Source organism: Gossypium hirsutum, chromosome A05 (assembly GCF_007990345.1).
Source record: "Gossypium hirsutum isolate 1008001.06 chromosome A05, Gossypium_hirsutum_v2.1, whole genome shotgun sequence".
Classification (NCBI taxonomy): Eukaryota; Viridiplantae; Streptophyta; class Magnoliopsida; order Malvales; family Malvaceae; genus Gossypium; species Gossypium hirsutum.
Genome location: NC_053428.1, coordinates 34,698,402 through 34,719,821, shown reverse-complemented (window position 1 = coordinate 34,719,821; position 21,420 = coordinate 34,698,402). Strand labels below are relative to the sequence as shown.

General features: G+C 35.1%; 1 protein-coding gene across 1 annotated transcript; it reads left to right on the top strand.

The window, feature by feature from the left end:
• Positions 1 to 2,953: 2,953 nt before the first annotated feature.
• On the top strand, positions 2,954 to 3,784 carry LOC121229077 (uncharacterized). The gene is made up of 2 exons (XM_041112298.1): positions 2,954 to 3,277; positions 3,375 to 3,784. Exons 1-2 carry the CDS (start codon positions 2,999 to 3,001, stop codon positions 3,546 to 3,548), a joined length of 453 nt encoding a protein of 150 aa, XP_040968232.1. The 5' UTR covers positions 2,954 to 2,998; the 3' UTR covers positions 3,549 to 3,784.
• The last annotated feature ends 17,636 nt before the right edge of the window (positions 3,785 to 21,420 follow it).

Sequence of the window (21,420 nt, the reverse complement as noted above, 5' to 3'; positions counted from 1 at the left end):
AACTTCTAGTTATTTTCGTAGTTTCAGTTAGTTGGAAGATATTATCGAGATACTAGCTTGTCTTTATTAATCTTTATCAAACTTAAAAGGGTGTGTTATTATAAATTGTAGAATGTGTTTTGATTATCGTTCGTTGTAACTCTCTAGGCTTTACCTTGTCGTCTAGGCCGGATATATGGTGTTTCATGGAGAGTTCTCAAGTGGAAAAAATGAAAAACAAGAAAATACCCCTACAAAAGTGAGGAATGATTATGTTTTAACTAACCCTAACTCAAATTTGTTTTAAGGATCCATTGATGGACTTCCAATTATATTACTCTATTATCGATAGATGATTTTACTTGTGGGAAAGAGGTAAGTTGAATATTAATAATTCTCCACAAGTGGTACAATGTAAGAAAGGTAAGGCAATATTAGAAATTGATTTAAGAAGGTATACCTTAAATGTTTTTGATAAGTATGCTGCTGATTTTGTGTGTAAAATATTTCCTTACAACATGTTTTCTCGTTGGTCAAATTTTATTAAACCTTGGTCTGAAAGTTCAATTGATTTTATGGGTTTATCTAGGTATGGCAAGGTTACTTTTGTTGCATTTGATATGTTTATTAAAGAACTTTATGCATTTGATCTTGCAACAAATTTTCTACCTTAGTTTTTAAATATAAATTTTTACATAATAATATTAAACTTCTAGATTTTAATTATTATGTGAAATTATTAACTAATCTTTGGAAATTCTTATGGATGACCATGCATATCCAAAGAAATTTATAGTTTGTATTTTACTTGAACACTCATGTTCTTAGCATTTCTTTGTTTAGTGTTTATACCTTATTTTTAAAAGAGACGTCCATGATTGAAGCTAATTTGAAGGATCAAAATAATATCTTTCATTACTTTTTGAATATTATTGAGTTTGTTTCTTGTGCAATATTTCTTTCTTGTGATTTTTAGAAATAGTTTTCTTCTCAATTTTCTTTAAGGAGCTGTGGGAATTCATTATTCACCCATCAATTTGCCAATGATTATTTCTTAAAGGCTTGATTAGAGCCATTAATTGAGTTTGTTGGGACTTATATCTCAAAAGATTCAATTGGGTATTTATCCTTCTATCCATCATATTCATCGTTTTATCGTTCCATCTTCCACTTTGCTTTAATCTATCTTCTCACTATTTAGTTATTATTTTGAATATTTATCCTTTATTTTTTCTAATTTTTCTTATTTCCTTTGTTATTTTCTAAATTTGTTTGGTTTCTTCCATTCAAGTCACATCCAAATTTTTTTTTGAGTCAAACAACTTGAATACAATGCTTCTTTCGCTTCCTCTGCCTCACTCACTTATCAACTTTTTTTTTAAGTATAACAAGTACAATATAGTTACAAATATAAATAACCATAAATCAATTGTACTAACATAGTCAAGACTAAAACCAAATTAAGATTATCTGAAGTAAAACTCAAAAACCTTACGTATATAATTGTACATGGTAAGTCTTAAACTTAGGTACTCAAAACTCAAGACTTCTGCTTTTGCCAACTAAACCAAAGTCTCATTTGATTAAATTCAAAATATTTGGTTATTCTTAAAAAAATTGTAAAAAGAAGATAATTCAAAGTTAAAAGAACAACTAAAATCTAGTAATGTCATTAATATTATACATGCTAAATTGCATGTACACAATTTAAAAATAATTAAATATGAAATAAAATACGATAATTTATGAAAAGTAATTTGGAAATATGATTTCTGAAAAAAAGTTTAACACGAAATATCAAAATTCGATATTAAAAATTTATTTTATATGTTCTCCGAGATATAATTTTCATCTATATTTTTTTCAATCACCCACGTAATAAATGTGACGTAATCTAACATGGTTTTTAACTTAAAGAGTATCTTATTCTTTACCTGAAAAAAAACAAAACTATCGTATTCTTTCGTGACCATTTTAGGTGGCTTTTGGACATTCAAGATTCCAACTCTCCTTATTTAATAACTATTAAGGTTGTCCGAAAATGATTCTTTTAAAAATGAATTGATTTTTTGAAAAAAAAATTGATATATATTGTATTGCTTGAAATATTTTTTTAAAATATTTTTCGTTATTTGATAAAATTTTTCAAAATCATTTTCTAAAAGTTGTTCTTTGTAAATGAAAATAAAATATTTGTTACAAAATATTATAACACAATTTCCTTTTCACAATTGAAATTTATTTTATAATAAGATAATATTTTGTAATAATCAATAACATATATAAACTTGATAATAAATAATGGCTAATTTAAATTACATATATTCTACATATGAGATAAATAAGCTAAATATTATTTAAACAAATACTCATATTTGTATAATTAAAATATTCATATTTTATACTAGGTTAAAAATTTTCATAAGTCCTTATATTCTTCGTAAATTTCAAATTTAGTTTCTATACTTCGTAAAAGTGGGTAAACTACTTTAGAAGTGCAAGTCCTCCAATGGAGTTATTTGTAAAAGTTCAATAATTGTGTTAATTTTATAAACCTTCTTATCTTTAATTGAATATCATGTTTTAATGAGCTCCAACTCATAAATAGTTCTGTCATAAATCAATCTGAAATTTTTGTAATTGCTTCGACAGTGAATGTGATATCTCGATACATTAACCCGACAATCGGGTTGGGTATGAAGGTGTTACACATTGGCAGTGATTTACTCTTTATATTGTTAATTTATTAGACAAAAATTATATCATTTTAGAAAATAATAATTTATCAGAAAATCCAAATACGTTAAAAGATATTTCTTTAATTGATTAAATTTTTTGGTTAGAAGTGAAAAGACACATCAAGAATAGGAATAAAAAAAGTTTTGATATAAATTTCATGCGCATAATAAACATTGTTGTTATGGACAATGCATGCATGGTGTAAACTAGTATATAAGTAGTTGTGCATTGCAATATTTGAAGCATAACACAACCAAACCATAGCACATAGATAACTACCATGGCTGCTTCTCAGAAAAATGCTCAACAAACCACAAACGGCAAGCTTTCGAACTCTTCCAGCGAAGCTCTAACCTTGACTGACAAGAAAGTTTGGCAAGGCTCTCATTATGCGGATTTCCCAGAAATAATTGAAGATGGAGATGCGAGAGAGTTTACACATGAATCAGTGACTGACGATGCTGATAGTCTTGGTTCAGTTGCTGGTCTTGTGTATAGGCGACGTGATGGAACTAAGTGGGTTGTTGCCTGGAGCAACCCTCTAGATGAGAACAGCAAGGTATATATTGCACTCGATTCAATCTTATCACTAATTAACTAGTTAGAATGGGTATACATAATCATTTAATCTATGATTAATTGTATGCATGCTGCAGGTCTATACTGATATCCAAAGGCAACCTGTTCACTGGGGGCAAATCAAAACCGACCTTGAGAAAAGAGGAAAACCAAAATATAAAGTTACAAAGTTTGGGTACGTTGCATCTATTGAAATTGATGCCGCGAGCCGTTCACCCACAATGAAGGCATCATTTGGGTTAGAGGCTTAACTGCCTTTGCTTCTTCATCAAGCTATGCTTGTAATTAAGGCTATCAAAATTAAATAATAATGTGCTGCCTGCTGCTGCATTACCTGCACTACAATTATAATAAAAAAATTTGATAGCCGGTACAACTACTAGAAAGTGTGTAGGCCTTCACAATCATGTCAGTGCCATGTATATATGCATGGTTGACTATTTGTATAATATTATGGAAAAATAAAACAGAATGGCCTTTACTATTTTATCTTTTGACTCAAATTTATAGTTTATGTTTTCTCCAACTTCCGCATCCACCCATCGTATTATTAAACTACAAACCACGAACCATAACATAGAAAATCTGACAACAAATAAACTCCCAACAACAATTCAACAAACCATGTCTCCAACAGCACAATAAAACATAACTAGCATCCTAGCAACTCGATACATAACCAGTAGCTGTAACTACCAGCAAGTAAACATGCTTGATTGGTAAAAGTAAGAAATGGTCAAGGCATCTGTTATACGTTCCACCTGACGCCTTGACAATACAGACTTCACCAATAGCTTAAATCAAATCATCAATGCCAACTACTTTCTTGTAGAATATATGGCCAATGGAGCTAATAGCAACCCAAAAGAAAACAGGACAACTTTTTCGGTGAGATATCTAATCTCGTAGTACAGCATGGTTGAGGTTAAGGCTTTGACGGTTGTGGATTGACCTTCTTTGAGTACTGTAAGATTGTCTTGGGAAAGCATCTCTCGCGATTGAGCTAGAGCCCTGTTTCAATAAGTGCATATGTTAAAAAATATATATATATTTGATATAAAACTTTATTAACCAAGGACTATCATGTTAAGTCATCAATAATAAACCAAGAACAAAACTAAATGCGGAAGTGTTGGAATTTCGATATTAAGGAAAAAGGAATTGTAGAGAAAAGACTAGAATTTTAGCAACTAAAACTGTCCGATAAAGTTCTATATTTTTTTACAATATATTTGAACAATATAATACACGTATTTATAACAAGAAAAAAAAACTCCTAAATATGGGTTTGCCAGTTTCTAAGAGTTCACCAAACATGAAGCTTTTGCCATGTTCAGTCTTCCTTATGTGTTTGCCTTGTGTTGTGGGTTCGGCACTCTCGAATAGTTCGCCAAGTGTGTTTGTTGTATGAATGGTTATCTCGCAATAGTAAGCGTTTCCAAATCCATCGATTTCTTAAAATCTCTATTTTTTGGGTTTTGATCTTCCAAATTAACACACAAGTATTTTAGAGAAGGGTTGCTTTCTCTTTCTGAAGATGGGATATCAGAAAAGTTACATATGTGTAATTTGTGGACCATAACCCTAATATATAACTTTTGTACATTAAGCTTAATTTCTAATCAACTTATCATCAATTAGAAATTAGTTACTAGAGTATTTACACATATTTGACTCATACTTTATTTAATAACTAAAGCCCAATAAACATTAACCAAATTAGATCACTTTTAATTTGAGCTAATCTTTTATGATAGTAAATAATATGTAATTACTCTTATTATATATTTAATTTCCATATTTTTCAAGAATCTCCCACTTGGACCACATATATATACTAATTACTCTATAATTACATGTCATTATATAACCTTATGAGCCTAAAACTTTACTATCATATCCAAAAAGTATTCCGAATAATCTCATCCATTAATTATGTTAACATAGAACCAAAGCGACTCTCGTTACATATTTTGTAACTAAATCCATCCTTGACAAGTATATTAACATAACCAAATGACATAGATCACGTATGAACCAAACATGTTTATTTCCAATTGATCCTCCTTAAACTTTAATAAGATCAAACCTTACCAAAATCAAAGTGTGAATAAACCAAATAAACTTTATTTCTACAGGAAATAAACTTAATATTCATAAACTAAAATAACTAAAAATGTGACTATAACATAAAAACGTTTAAAAATACGAACTCCCACTAAAACCAAAATTCTCAAATGACATTATACCCATATGAGCAGTGTGCTCTTATAAAACCTTGGGTGTAGTCCTTTAGTAAGTGGGTCCGCAATCGTGAAGTTTGTCCCAATATGCTTTATAGGCACCTAACCACTCTGAACTTTTACTTTAACAACCAGGAACATAAAGTTTATGTGCTTTGACTTTGATGTGCTCTTGTTGTTATTGGAATAAACGACTACCAATTATTATCACAATTTACACCCTCGTGACAAAATTTTGCATCAATATTCCATCAAAATCGAAGGTTGTATACCTGATGATCTCTAACTTATCAGACCTTCGATATGTGAGCATGTAATCTTCTATTCTCTGAAGATACCTCATAACCCTATTAGCAGCTACCTTATGGTTCATACTAGGTTGCTTAAATGTCTACCTAACATCCTAACAATGTACATAATATCCAGACGCGTACATACCTGAGCATACATTAGACTCCCAACAATTGATGTATAGGGAATCTTCTGCTTTACTTGAATTTCACAGTTACTTTTAAGGCATTGAGTAAGATTATATTGGTCTCCTTTAGCAACAGGGGTGTCACTTGGTCTACTGTAACACCCCGAACCCAGCCTAAACATTTTGGTCAAATTCAGGAGTGTTACGAAGAAGAGTTTTGAAGCCGACGATACTTCGATAAAATAATGTTTTAGTTATTTGACAAAATGTCTCAGTTTTGTAAAACATATTCATTTTTATATATATTACTGTAACCGTTACATGTTTTTCTTTAAAGTTAACCAGTTAATTTGCAGTGGAAGTTTGAAAATCGTTTAAACAAAACCAAGCTCGTGTTTTCAAAAATTACAAAACTCTCACGAAAATAGAAAATTTCAGTAAAATAGTTAAATAATAATAATAATGAAAACAATTTCTGTCAAGCAGTCACTGCTGAGCCTTCGTCACACTGGCCCGCCTATGTCGGGATTACTTGAATAGAACAGACAAACAGATGTGAGTTTTCGTAAACTCAGTGTGTAACCCAACAGAGATAGTCATGCAATATACACAGAATTTCATATACAGTCAGATATAGATTTGGACCTAAGTCAATAACAGAAACAGATATCAGAATCAGATAATAGATCAGATGTACAGAATCCTACCCCATCCTCTACATACCATCTCCGTCCATCACATCACACCATGTGGGGTTAAAAACACCCACCCAATCCTACACACCATATTGTGTCAATGTAACACAGAACAGATCATATGCAGTCAAGCTGCCAGTATATAAGCAAAAAGTCACCATACAAATCACTTCCTCCACATAAACAAATCCCACCCCAAACACAAATATAGAATACATATGTAAAAATAACAGAATAAACATGCTTAACATGCTCGTATACAAATAAATACATACCCAACAGTACAGTTAGACATACATATCAGTTTCCTACTTAGATCAAACTATTAGAGTATTAGATCGCATGAGTTATGGTTTGGTTAGCCCTTACCAACCCTATGGTAGGCCCATAGTTGACCAGAGCAACCCATACGACCCTAGGGAAATTTTTAAAATTTTGGGCCCACATGCCCGTGTGATTCCACACGCCTAGTTGGCCTTACCTGTCTGGCCTACACAGCCTAGCCCAAAACCTATACCCCCAATTTAACCTAGCCTATGTGGCCCACACGGCAACACCATCACCGACACACGATCGTGTCTTGCACACAGCTACACTTACGACATTCATATGGCCGTGTCTTACATACGGCCAGCCACACGACCGGGCACACGCCCTTGTGGCGTCGACAGTGCCCTTTTTTGGCTTTCGTCAAACCTTAATTTTTCGTGTTCAAGGTATACACTTGGTTCATTTTTTATGCTGCAACAATCCTAAGCCCACCGAAACCTAAGAAATAGCATCCCATTGACCAATTAGCAACCAGTCTACGAATCAACAACATAACCTAAAATAATGCACATAACTTACCATCAACAAGAATAGATACTAACCCGGTTTAGACTGTCGAAGTGAAACCCCCTTCTACGTAGCCTTCTCCTACACAAAATTTTACAGAAATCAAATCCCCTATCTACATCACTACGCTACTACGAAACGAATAAACCAATAGCTTACCCAAATCACATAAAAATGCCAAGTTCCAAAGTGCAACGTGAAGAACAAAAGATGTAAATAAATTTGAAAAGGAAGGAAAACGAGAGAAAGTATCAAAGGTGTAGAGAAGGAGAACAAGAAGAAAACGTCAGAAAGAATGGAGAAACTTACGTTAGAGTTTTTCCTTGGAAAGAGAGAGAAAAGAAAGAAAAAAACAAAAAAATAAATAAAAACAAACCAAAATCCCTAAAATTAAGGCATAATCTCCTATCAAACCAATCCCAACTACCCACTCTCTCATCCATTTATACAGACTTCGAAACCTATCCAAACTCTCTCAGACAACTAAAGCAAAAATTATCACCCACACTCATGTAATGATTCAAACACAAGACCTCCAGCAAGCTAACTTCTTACAGCTCGAACTAGTAGGCTCATTCTAATATGAGTTTACAAAAAGTATTACATAAGCCCACCCTATAAGAATCAGGCTTGGATAAAAAAATAACAGAATTTTCCCAGAGAGTGAGACTTAAACTCAAGACCTTAAACACACACCCAGAACACTTAACCACTAAAGCAGATACTTAATTATGTCAAGATTTATAGAAACAAGATTAATTTATTCAGGGCGCTACATCTACAGCCTTGCATGTCAAACCTTTTGAGTACTTTATTGATATAGCTCTTTTGTGGAAATCCAAGAATACCCCAAGATCGGTCTTGATGTATCTAAATTCCTAAAACAAAAGAGGCATCCCCAAGATCCCGAAGACTTCATTTTTGTGCTTCAGGAAGTATACCCAAGCTTTTTTGGAGTGGTCGTCGATAAAAGTTAGAAGATATCTACTACCTCCTTTGGAGATGACTAGAGTCAGACCCCATAAATCAGGAATGGATATAGTCAAGGGTCTCTTTAGTCCTGTGCAATGCCAAATCGAAGCTGGCTCAAGTCTGCTTCCCATAAATGCAATGCCCGCAAAAAAACTAAGGGCTAATTTAACATTGCTTTTGAAAAATACTTTTAAAAAATGTTGTGGGAAAATGCTTTTAAGAAGTACTTTTGAGACGTACTTTTGAAAAGTTTGGTTTAAGATTTAACTATTTAGTATTGTTGTCAAAAAGTGCTTTTGAGAAATAAAATTTACATTTTAGACATGGTATTATAATGTAACAAATATGCATTTAAATAATGTTAAAATTAGTTAGTTTATGATATTTTAGCAAGAATATAATAAATAATTTATTAAAATTGTTGATATTTTAATGTATGAAATATAAATTTTAAATATTTTTAAGCAATTAATATTAATTATTTATAAAATTTAATTAGATATCAACACATTTCTATTATTTTGTTTTAAAATGTAATTTGAATATATAACCCATATTAGATATTAACATAACATAGAAAACATAAACCTAACAAATTAAAATATTACATGTATTTGGATTAAAGTTTCAAAAAGTGGTAATATTTATATACCAAATATAAATATTAAAAATTTTACATTAGGATTTGTAATTTAAAGTGAATTCATTCAATTAGAATCTATAAATTCTCTTGTTAATTCCATTTGAATTGTTTGATTCACCACCACCACCACCACCACCATCACTTTCTCCATCATGCACATTGTAACACCCTGGTTCTTAGGATTGGAAGTTTTGTGAGTTGTGGGAAGGGGGCAGTGGCTAAATCGGACTATTGTGTATATTTTTGCATTCAAGTGTTAGAATGATCCTTTTGCTCTGGTGGCTGGTTATATGTTAGTTTAGCCTGGGGGTCCTAGGTTTGAGTCCTCAAGTGTGTTTTGAGGGAATTATTTTGATTTAGTTTTGTTCTAGTTTTAAAAGGTTAAATTTTATTTTTTTATTTGTTTTGCTTATTTTTATTTGTTTTTATTTTTGATATGAAAAAAAAGTAAAAAGAAAACATGGGTTTCTTTCACGTTATGGGTTTCCTAATGTTTCTCTTTACGTTCCTCTTTTCTCCTCTCTCCCTCTTTTCTCACTAAATCTTTTTTTTAGTCATTGTGGTTTCGTCGATTTGATTTGGTATTGGGTTCTTGAGGGAGATATAATTGTGTAGCAAGTGAAGGCTTTGTGGTTCACTGATTGTTGGGGTGTTTTATCACAAATTAAGGTGTGGGTTCTAAACTTTTCTTTTCATTATCGAAATACTGAGTTGAATCTGTGAAATTTGACATAATGTGTGTGTTCTGAACTGTGCAACTTAGTACCTTATTATTATGGAATTCGAAAACCTTTAGGGTGATTTTGTAGTTGCAAAATTAAGGCTCTAATTGGTGTTAAATTGCATGAAATTCGTTTTGTTATGTTATGTTTTATTGGGGGTAAGCTTAGCGATTTAAAAGCTTAATTTTTAGGCTGGTTTTGGGTGGTTTCGTGACCACATGGATGGACACACGAGTGTGTGCCCCCACACGGGTGGTCCACACGGCCGTGTGCATTTGGGAACTGGGGTTTTCTAACAAATTTTGGCTCTACACGGCCTGGCCACACGGTAGTGTGGCCGATTTGGGAATTTTAGTTGATTTCCATACGGCCGTGTCCCGTGGGCACATGGGCGTGTGCATTTTGGAATTAGTGTTTAGGTGTTTTGGTGCCACACGGACGTGTGCTTTAGACACGCGGCCGTGTCTGGTGGTTACACGATCGTGTGAGACTCTCACACGGTCGTGTCTTCCCTGTACCCTATTTTACCAGAAACGGACAGAGAGTTACATAGTCGGATAACACGGCCAGGTCCCTAGGTCGCATGGGCGTGTGCCTTAGCCACATGGCCGATTGCCTCTTTTCACATGAACGTGTGCCTCCCCATATGGGCATGTTGACCTCCACACGGCCTAAGCACTTCCACACGACTAGAGTACACGGTCGTATAACCCTATTTCACAAATTTTTGTTCTGTTGCATAACTTATCCATTCTGTTTCTTGTGTCGTCCAACGGTTGTTAGGGCCTTTGTATAAGTATTAAGGAATCTAATATGGCTTAGGGTCGTCTGATTAACTGTAAGCGTTATTTGGACTTAGATTTTTGTAATATCGCGATTTTATATCTAAGAGTTTTTACAAAACTTAAATACCGTAATGTTTTTCGTTTTGTTAAACTACAATTTCCCACGATCACTTCCGTGATCAATTTGACCTCCAAAATTCTATCTAAACTCCTAGGCCTAGTATTGGGGTGTTACATTTAATGGTATCGGAGGCAGGTTTGTAAAAACTCGGCTTGTGTTTTTACGTAACTATGTGCATGTGTGTCCGTTTTAATTTTTTTAAGAAACTATACCACAGTGTTCTAAAATGATTGGTATTGTGGAATAAGTTTTTGTGAAAATGAGATGTCCGAGACTCCGATACAGGCCCATACAAAACTTGGAAAAATGTAAGACTAGATTGTAATTTTTGAATTGTAACGTTTTTGTGTGTGTGATGCGGTTATTGAGAGCACAAAAAATATCCTATCCTTATAATGAAAATAAAAATAATAGTGTAAGGGAAGTAGGGTCAAATCCTCTGGGATCGGATTTGCACAATTTCTTGTTCCTAGAAATTCTGGACAAAATCGTGCCCAAGAAAACCTGCTACTTGAAAAAAATAAAAAAATAGAATTAAAAGTTTTGATTTAATTGAAAGTGTGGAAATTAAAATTAAAATAGTAGAGATAAATAGAGTTGAGAAAAAGTTTCTTATAGAGAGATTCCAGCCTCCGGTTGTCTTGATCCACCTTGGGTTCTATCATCGACTTTTAAGTGATCTTTCTTAATAGAATAAGCTAGTTATAGTAGAAGAGGACGCCTACGACCACCAGCTCCAAGAATTTAGACTTACGATTTAGAGGAATCTGACTCTAGCCAACAATCGCTTCTATGGGACCATCTTATGCTAGATCATCATTTCTTAATGGCGAATGCCACGCCATTTTGTCTCTTTGACTCGCCAACCTCTGATGCAGTAAGCTAACGAACTAACTTTGCAACCTTATCAAAATATACAAAGTAGTTGTTCCTTGCCCACGTTGAAAAGATCATGTAGCACCCCAAACCCGGCCCAGAAGTTATAGCCGGATCCGGCATGCCACACCAAAAACGTAAAAAAAAAAATTCCATTCTAAGTCCAGAAAATTGTACTTGATGTTCAAAAGATTAATTCATTAAGGGTTAAAGTGAATGGAAGCTGTGCACCAGGTAGGAAACCGGAAAAGAGGTGGTGAGTCTATCGGACTACTCAAGTACCAAGCTCCCTTCAGATCTAATCCTAGACATGCATACCACCATTGCCACACCTTAACGTCATGGATATTTCTAGGAAACCGATTTGATTAAGTCATTTTTAGGAAAAATGATTAATTTTGGAAAATACTTTCATTGCGGAAGCTTTGCTTGTTGTCGTGTTATTTTGAAATCAATTGTTGTTTTTGAAAACGCGCCCTAAAGCTATCCAATTTCGACAGTTAAAATAAGTAATACCTATCTTAGTAATACATATTAAAACCATCAAAAATAATTAAGCGGCCTTATTACATTTGAAAACCCAAAACTTCAAACGTAAATAAAAGGATGTCCAGTTCACTAGAAGAAAATCAAACTTTCAGAACGGGTGGCCACTCCGAATTCCCTCACAGCTCCAAGCCCACTATGGTTGGGGATTACCTGCGTGGATGAAAATAAAAGGGGTGAGTTTGGGGAAACTCAGTGTGTAAATTAACCCAACCATAGCCTATATCAGCTCAAACCACAGAAATAGAATAAGTTGGCCTTAGCCCAGAACAGAATTCAGAATAAAGCCCATAGGCCCATAACAGAACAGAACAGATATTACATGTTTATGCAGAAACCCAACCATATCCAACTGTATACACCCCCGTACCAATCTTACACCGTGTGGGGAGACAACTCGACCCACCCAACCACTACACACCACAGAATTTGCAGCATGGCTGCCAGAACAGATAATGTGACAGAGTCACCAGATACAGATAATCGTGGCAGAGCTACCAGAACAGATATATGTGGCAGAGCCACCAGATCAGATATTTGTGGCATAGCCACCAGAACGCTTCCTCTATAGTATAACCCATGTCCCCATGCAACAGATATATAATCATGGCATACATCATACAGAATCAGATCGTCATGCTTTTCAGTCAAAATTAACCCTAGGGGTATAACGGTAATTTTGCACCTAGGGGTATAACAGTAATTTTCCATACATAGGGGTATTATAGTAATTTAGCCACTTTTAGGGTTTTCATGCATATCCTAACTATTTACGTACTATCAGAACACTTACCGCGCATACTTACCGAATTGGGCCCGTTGGCCCATGAACCCGATCTTTGGCCCATTAAGCCCAAATTATCAAAATGTACGAAATCGCGCGTACTGCGGTTTATTACTTTAGATTACCAAATATACAAACCCAACTATCTTATGAGCATTCGCACACTCGCAAATTCCCAAAATACCGACTTTTCGGCATTTCGGCTTTTCGGCTTTTGCCAATCTAGTCTATGAGAGGGTGTCAGTTACACACCTGTTTGCGACGATATGCTGACGAGATCCACACACGAACCGCCTACAATTGGATTACTAACACGTTAATCTAACTATTCAAATACAAACTACGTATTAACCCCTTACAATATTCGGCCAACCACACCTACAGATCATAGTAAGCTTATAAGAAATCAATAAGCAACTCATTAACAAATTTTTGTCAATGTTTACCACATAATCATAATTTCACTGCAAACTGTCTTCCTGAGCAACAGTCACTAAATTATTTATAACTGGAGCTACGAAACTCCAAATCAAGTGTCATTAATTTTCCCTGAAAATAGACTCATATATCTTTTATCCATAAAATTTTCAGAATTTTTGGTATGGCCAATCAATACCAGATTTTTCTTAAAGTTTCCCATGTTTCACTGTTTGACTAATCTGACCACTCTTCATTACGAATCAAATTTCTCATTGTACAGAATTCAAAATATGTTATCGTTTATTTCATTAGAAACTAGACTCAATAAGATTTAATTACATAATTTATTCAGCTTCTAATTCATCTCCCACAATTTATGGTGATTTTCCAAAGTCACGTTACTGCTGCTGTCCCAAGCAGATTTATTACCAAATCACTCTTTCACACATACCTTGCATGCATGTTATTTAAACATGTATATCACCAATCAATCATCACATATCTATGATTTTACTTAAGTATAATCTCCATTTCATCATTTTAAAGCACAACATGTTAGCTGATTTTTCCCTTTAACATCTAAGGCACATGCATACTCATTTGGTTGGCTCAACTTCACCTATCTTCCATTTTTCATCAAAAGAACATGAAACAACAACCATTTCCTTCATTTTAATTCATGACTAAATGCTCACAACACAACTAAAAATCAAAATATACTTCAAGAGTTAAGGTAGAATCAAGAAGAACTCATGAACCTCAAAATAGAAGCAAGGTACCAAGAACTTACCTTCAATTTTCCTCCTCCTAATGACCGAATACTCAAGAGCTTTCTCCTCTCCTTTCTCTTCTCTAACTTTCAGCTATGATGAACAAAGATGGACAAAACTTTGTTCTTTTTACCCCTTTTTCTTTTAATAAAACTTCATATTTCATCCATTTAATTCTTTAATACAAAAGACATGAAATTCTTATCATGAAACATTTACCTAACCCATTATCATGGAACATTTACCTAACCTATTATCATGGAACATTTACCTAACCTATTATCAATTTGTATCAATTTGTACCATAAATTATGGATATCAAGTGTACATTTTGTCTACAACAACATGATGGCTGGCCACTTCATGTAAAATGGGAGGTTTGTCATGCAAATCCTCCTATTTTGCACTCTTATTTATTTGGCCACTTCAATTTAGCCTATAGCATTTTCAAACATTTTCACATAGGTTCTATTTCATGATTTCACCCCCTTTTTGTTATGGAACAAAAATTAACTAAAATTGACGGGTTCTATCTTAAGCTTTTGCTTTCTAGAGGCCCACTAACATAATTAAACCTATGCCAACATTCACATGATTCCCGAAAATTGGGGCGTTAGAACTCTACCCTCCTTAAAGAAATTTCGTCCTCAAAATTTACCTAATCCAAACAGATGAGGGTATTGCTATTGCATCGTCCCTTCTTTACTTGTTGAAAACGAGCGACCAAAGACTCATCGTTCAACTGTTTTTCCTTAATCTGATCCACCTAGGTTGGCCTCACTTGCAACTCAGCCAACAGACTTTTATCATCATACAGACTCAGACGAGCAAACATTGCTCTCAGATCAGATACAGCTCTACAACTTAGAGCATCGGCTACCACATTAGCCTTGCCTGGGTGATACTCGATCGAACAGTCATAATCCTTAAGCAACTCAATCCATCTCCTTTGCCTAAGGTTCAGCTCCTTCTGAGTCAACAAATACTTAAGACTCTTGTAGTCTGTATATATAATACACCTTTCTCCGTATAAGTAATGTCTCCAAATCTTAAGTGCAAATATCACTGCTGCCAACTCTAAATCATGAGTCGGATAGTTCCCCTCATGAGGCTTAAGCTGTCGTGATGCATATGCAACCACCTTACCCTCTTGCATTAACACGTAGCCCAAACCCACGTGTGATGCGTCACTGTACACAGTAAAATCATTCCCAAACTCCGGCTGAATTAACACAAGTGCTTCAGTCAGAACTTTCTTCAACTTCTCAAAAGCTTCCTGCTATTTCTTAGTCCATACAAATGGTACTCCTTTCCTTATGTTTTTTCAGAGGTGCTGCCATCACAGAAAAACCTTCCACAAACCTTCTGTAGTATCCTGCCAGTCCTAGGAAACTCTGTATTTTTGACACTGACCTAGGCGGCTTCCACTCCAAAATCGCTTCAATTTTCCGAGGGTCCACCTTAATCCCCTCAGCAGAGACCACATGTCCTAAAAAGGTTACCTCCCTTAACCAAAATTCACACTTGCTGAACTTCGCAAAGAGTTCCTTCTCTCTTAACACTCGCAGCACTATACGGAGATGCTCGTCATGTTTCGCTTCAGTTTCAGAATATATCAGGATATCATTAATAAAGACGACTACGAACTGATCCAAAAATGGTTGGAACACACGATTCATCAGATCCATAAATGCTGCAGGAGCGTTCGTCAGTCCAAATGGCATAACCAGAAACTCGTAATGATCATACCGAGTCCTGAATGTCGTCTTATGGATATCTGCCTCCTTGACCCTTAACTGATGATATCCAGATTGAAGGCCGATCTTGGAAAATATAGAAGCTCCTCTAAGCTGGTCGAATAGATCGTCAATCCTTGGCAGTGGATACTTATTCTTAATCGTCAGTTTGTTCAACTGGCGATAATCAATGCACATCCGCATCGTACCATCATTCTTTTTCACGAATAGCACTGGTGCTCCACATGAAGACACGCTTGGCCTAATAAAGCCCCTATCCAACAACTCTTGAATTTGAGCCTTTAGCTCCACCAACTCCTTCGGTGCCATTCTATACGGTGCGATAGACACAGGCGCCGTTCCAGGCAACAAACCTATTCCAAACTCAACTTCTCGGTTCGGAGGTAATCCTGGAAGCTCCTTCAGAAAAACATCTTGGAGCTCCTTTAAGGTCCTAACCTTATCCACTATCAGTCCCTCCTCTTCCGATTGACTTACAAATGCCAAATAGGCCTCACAACCTTTCCGAATCCACTTCTCGACTCTTAATGCCGATACCACATTGGACAAATAATCCCTTCGCTCACCTATCACCATAACCTCCTCATCCTTTATGGTCCTTAACACCATTCGTTTAACAGCACAATCCAGAGTCACTTTATGCTTAACAAGCCAGTCCATTCCCAAAATGAGATCAAACTCTCCGAACGGTAACTCCATCAGATCTCCATGGAAAATCTTACCTTGAGTTTCTAAGGGTACATCCCTATACAGTTTGTCTACCCTAACGGAGTGACTCAAATGACTTAGTACAGATACCCCACTCACAATCTCCTCAGAGCAGTCCAAGTTGTCCATAATCCGTTCTGTGGCCTCCAACCAATATACTGCCACATTCGGGGCTATACCAGACGTGCCCTTAAAGATCTCCGTTCCGTTAGTCTCGAAGTCATTCAGAAATAGATCCCTGAATTTCGTTGCCCGAACTTGCTCCGGCAACCCTTTCCAGAACACGAAGCATTGCTTGTGACAAGGCATCATCCTCGGCACCGCGGTCATGAGACTCTACCTCTGTTACCGGTGGTACCGGTGTATCCACCGCCAGTATATGTCTCGAAGATGAAGATCTCGCTCGAGCACTTCCTCGGCTCCATCCACGGCCTCTTGTACTCATATCGTATTATCTTGATTACGAATTTTTGTGTATCAATTAATATTCCAGTGTTTATTACAGATGTTTTATGAATCAGACAGTAGTTCAGAGTTTGTTTTCATAGAATCGAAGTCTAGCTATAGTTTCAGTCTCTTATCAGATTTTCCTATGGTTTCAGTATCATCCTATCTAGAGTATCCTAATAGGGTTTCAGTACAGAAAGATAATTCAAGAAAATATGCAGAAAAGTTCAGAGTAATACTTACAGACTTGAGCTGGAGATTCGGAATGCCACCTTCTAAAGATCTAAATTTTGAAAATTGAGTTTTTCGCATTCTTTATAAAATTTTCGTTTTCAAAAATCTTTGTTTTTATAAACCCATTCCACAGCCGAGTTGTTGCAACCTAGGCTCTGATACCACTAAATGTAGCACCCCAAACTCGGCCCAGAAGTTATAGCCGGATCCGGCATGCCACATCAAAAACGTAAAAAAAAAAATTTTCATTCTAAGTCCAGGAAATCGTACTTGATGTTCAAAAGATTAATTCATTAAGGGTTAAAGTGAATGGAAGCTGTGCACCAGGTAGGAAACCGAAAAAGAGATGGTGAGTCCATCGGACTGCTTAAGTACCAAGCTCCCTTCAGATCCAATCCTAGACATGCATACCACCATTGCCACACCTTAACGTCATGGATATTTCTAGGAAACCGATTTGATTAAGTCATTTTTAGGAAAAGTGATTAATTTTGGAAAATACTTTCATTGCGGAAGCTTTGCTTGTTGTCGTGTTATTTTGAAATCAATTGTTGTTTTTGAAAACGCGCCCTAAAGCTATCCAATTTCGACAGTTAAAATAAGTAATACCTATCTTAGTAATACATATTAAAACCATCAAAAATAATTAAGCGGCCTTATTACATTTGAAAACCCAAAACTTCAAACGTAAATAAAAGGATGTCCAGTTCACCAGAAGAAAATCAAACTTTCAGAACGGGTGGCCACTCCGAATTCCCTCACAGCTCCAAGCCCACTATGGTTGGGGATTACCTGCGTGGATGAAAATAAAAGGGGTGAGTTTGGGGAAACTTAGTGTGTAAATTAACCCAACCATAGCCTATATCAACTCAAACCACAGAAATAGAATAAGTTGGCCTTAGCCCAGAACAGAATTCAGAATAATGCCCATAGGCCCATAACAGAACAGAACAGATATTACATGTTTATGCAGAAACCCAACCATATCCAACCATATACGCCCCCGTACCAACCTTACACCGTGTGGGGAGACAACTTTACCCACCCAACCGCTACACACCACAGAATTTGCAGTATGCCTGCCAGAACAGATAATGTGACAGAGTCACCAGATACAGATAATCGTGGCAGAGCCACCAGAACAGATATATGTGGCAAAGCCACCAGATCAGATATTTGTGGCAGAGCCACCAGATCAGATATTTGTGGCATAGCCACCAGAACGCTTCCTCCATAATATAACCCATGTCCCCATGCAACAGATATATAATCATGGCATATATCATACAGAATCAGATCGTCATGCTTTTCAGTCAAAATTAACCCTAGGGGTATAACGGTAATTTTGCACCTAGGGGTATAACAGTAATTTTCCATACATAGGGGTATTATAGTAATTTAGCCACTTTTAGGGTTTTCATGCATATCCTAACTATTTACGTACTATCAGAACACTTACCGCGCATACTTACCGAATTGGGCCCGTTGGCCCATGAACCTGATCTTTGGCCCATTAAGCCCAAATTATCAAAATGTACGAAATCGCGCGTACTGCGGTTTATTACTTTAGATTACCAAATATACAAACCCAACTATCTTACGAGCATTCGCACACTCGCAAATTCTCAAAATACCGACTTTTCGGCATTTCGGCTTTTCGGCTTTTGCCAATCTAGTCTATGAGAGGGTGTCAGTTACACACCTGTTTGCGACGATATGCTGACGAGATCCACACACGAACCGCCTACAATTGGATTACTAACACGTTAATCTAACTATTCAAATACAAACTACGTATTAACCCCTTACAATATTCGGCCAACCACACCTACAGATCATAGTAAGCTTATAAGAAATCAATAAGCAACTCATTAACAATTTTTTGTCAATGTTTACCACATAATCATAATTTCACTGCAAGCTGTCTTCCTGAGCAACAGTCACTAAATTATTTATAACTAGAGCTACGAAACTCCAAATCAAGTGCCATTAATTTTCCCTGAAAATAGACTCATATATATTTTATCCATAAAATTTTCAGAATTTTTGGTATGGCCAATCAATACCAGATTTTTCTTAAAGTTTCCCATGTTTCACTGTTTGACTAATCTGACCACTCTTCATTACGAATCAAATTTCTCATTGTACAGAATTCAAAATATGTTATCGTTTATTTCATTAGAAACTAGACTCAATAAGCTTTAATTACATAATTTATTCAGCTTCTAATTCATCTCCCACAATTTATGGTGATTTTCCAAAGTCACGTTACTGCTGCTGTCCCAAGCAGATTTATTACCAAATCACTCTTTCACACATACCTTGCATGCATGTTATTTAAACATGTATATCACCAATCAATCATCACATATCTATGATTTTACTTAAGTATAATCTCCATTTCATCATTTTAAAGCACAACATGTTAGCTGATTTTTCCCTTTAACATCTAAGGCACATGCATGCTCATTTGTTTGGCTCAACTTCACCTATCTTCCATTTTTCATCAAAAGAACATGAAACAACAACCATTTCCTTCATTTTAATTCATGACTAAATGCTTACAACACAACTAAAAATCAAAATATACTTCAAGAGTTAAGGTAGAATCAAGAAGAACTCATGAACCTCAAAATAGAAGCAAGGTACCAAGAACTTACCTTCAATTTTCCTCCTCCTAATGACCGAATACTCAAGAGCTTTCTCCTCTACTTTCTCTTCTCTAACTTTCAGCTATGATGAACAAAGATGGACAAAAATTTGTTCTTTTCACCCCTTTTTCTTTTAATAAAACTTCATATTTCATCCATTTAATTCTTTAATACAAAAAACATGAAATTCTTATCATGAAACATTTACCTAACCCATTATCATGGAACATTTACCTAACATATTATCATGGAACATTTACCTAACCTATTATCAATTTGTATCAATTTGTACCATAAATTATGGATATCAAGTGTACATTTTGTCTACAACAACATGATGGCTGGCCACTTCATGTAAATGGGAGGTTTGTCATGCAAATCCTCCTATTTTGCACTCCTATTTATTTGGCCACTTCAATTTAGCCTATAGCATTTTCAAACATTTTCACATAGGTTCTATTTCATGATTTCACCCCCTTTTTTGTTATGGAACAAAAATTAACTAAAATTGACGGGTTCTATCTTAAGCTTGGGCTTTCTAGAGGCCTACTAACATAATTAAACCTATGCCAACATTCACATGATTCCCGAAAATTGGGGCGTTATAGATCACCTTTTAAGGGACATGGACAGAAGCGTCAACCCCGTAATGTGAAGAAATGATGAATACTCGTCAAAAAGGCTAAGCGCGGACTCTAAGCCTTAAGAACCCTTTTTTGGGGAACTTTGACAACCTTCGGCTAGATAAATTTAGTGGATCATGATTTTTGTGGAAAAATAAATAAATATAAAGGAAATGGAATTTTTATTGAAAAAATATGAAAAGAACAAAAGATAAAACTTTTTAGGGGAGAAAGTGTTCACAGAAAAGATGAGTCAAATTTGTGTCACTCCATCCCCTATTTATAGTACTAGAAAACCTAGTCTATTCCTAATTAAGTTTTAAAAGATAAATAAATAAAGATAATTAAAGATAAATTAAGATAAAAGCTAAAATTAAATCTAAATAATAATCCTTAGTAATTATCCTAATATAATTGAAATTAAAATAGAGTCTTATGCTATAAAATCTTTTCTTTGCACTTTTGCCCCCAAATCTTCCACAATTTTTATTTTCGGTACCAACTCTTGCATGTTGGCCCATTTTATCTTTAAATTCATGTTTTTAGCCCCTAATTTTTTTCCTTCAATTTAGTCCCTATAAGATTAAAAACCATAAATAGCTCAAATTAGTAGGATCATACTCAAAACAAACATATAATTAATACATAAAAATATGTCATTATAGAGTATTATCAGTGTGATATATATAATTGAGTATCTTCTTCAGTGGCTAAGTGTTCTAGATGTATGTTTGAGGTTTTGGGTCTAAGTCCCATTCTTAGAATGTGAGTGTACATCCCAAATTTGGCCCTGGTAAAATACAAAGGCCAAATAAATTAAACCCACCCCAAAAATAAATAGTCCCACAACCAATTACAAAACCCAAAGCCT

Bases quoted from the DNA above. Each gene is read 5' to 3' on its own strand.
- LOC121229077 (XM_041112298.1), top strand. From the start codon at position 2,999: ATGGCTGCTTCTCAGAAAAATGCTCAACAAACCACAAACGGCAAGCTT. The intron at 3,278-3,374 runs GTATATATTGCA...TGCATGCTGCAG, and splicing joins CTCTAGATGAGAACAGCAAG to GTCTATACTGATATCCAAAG.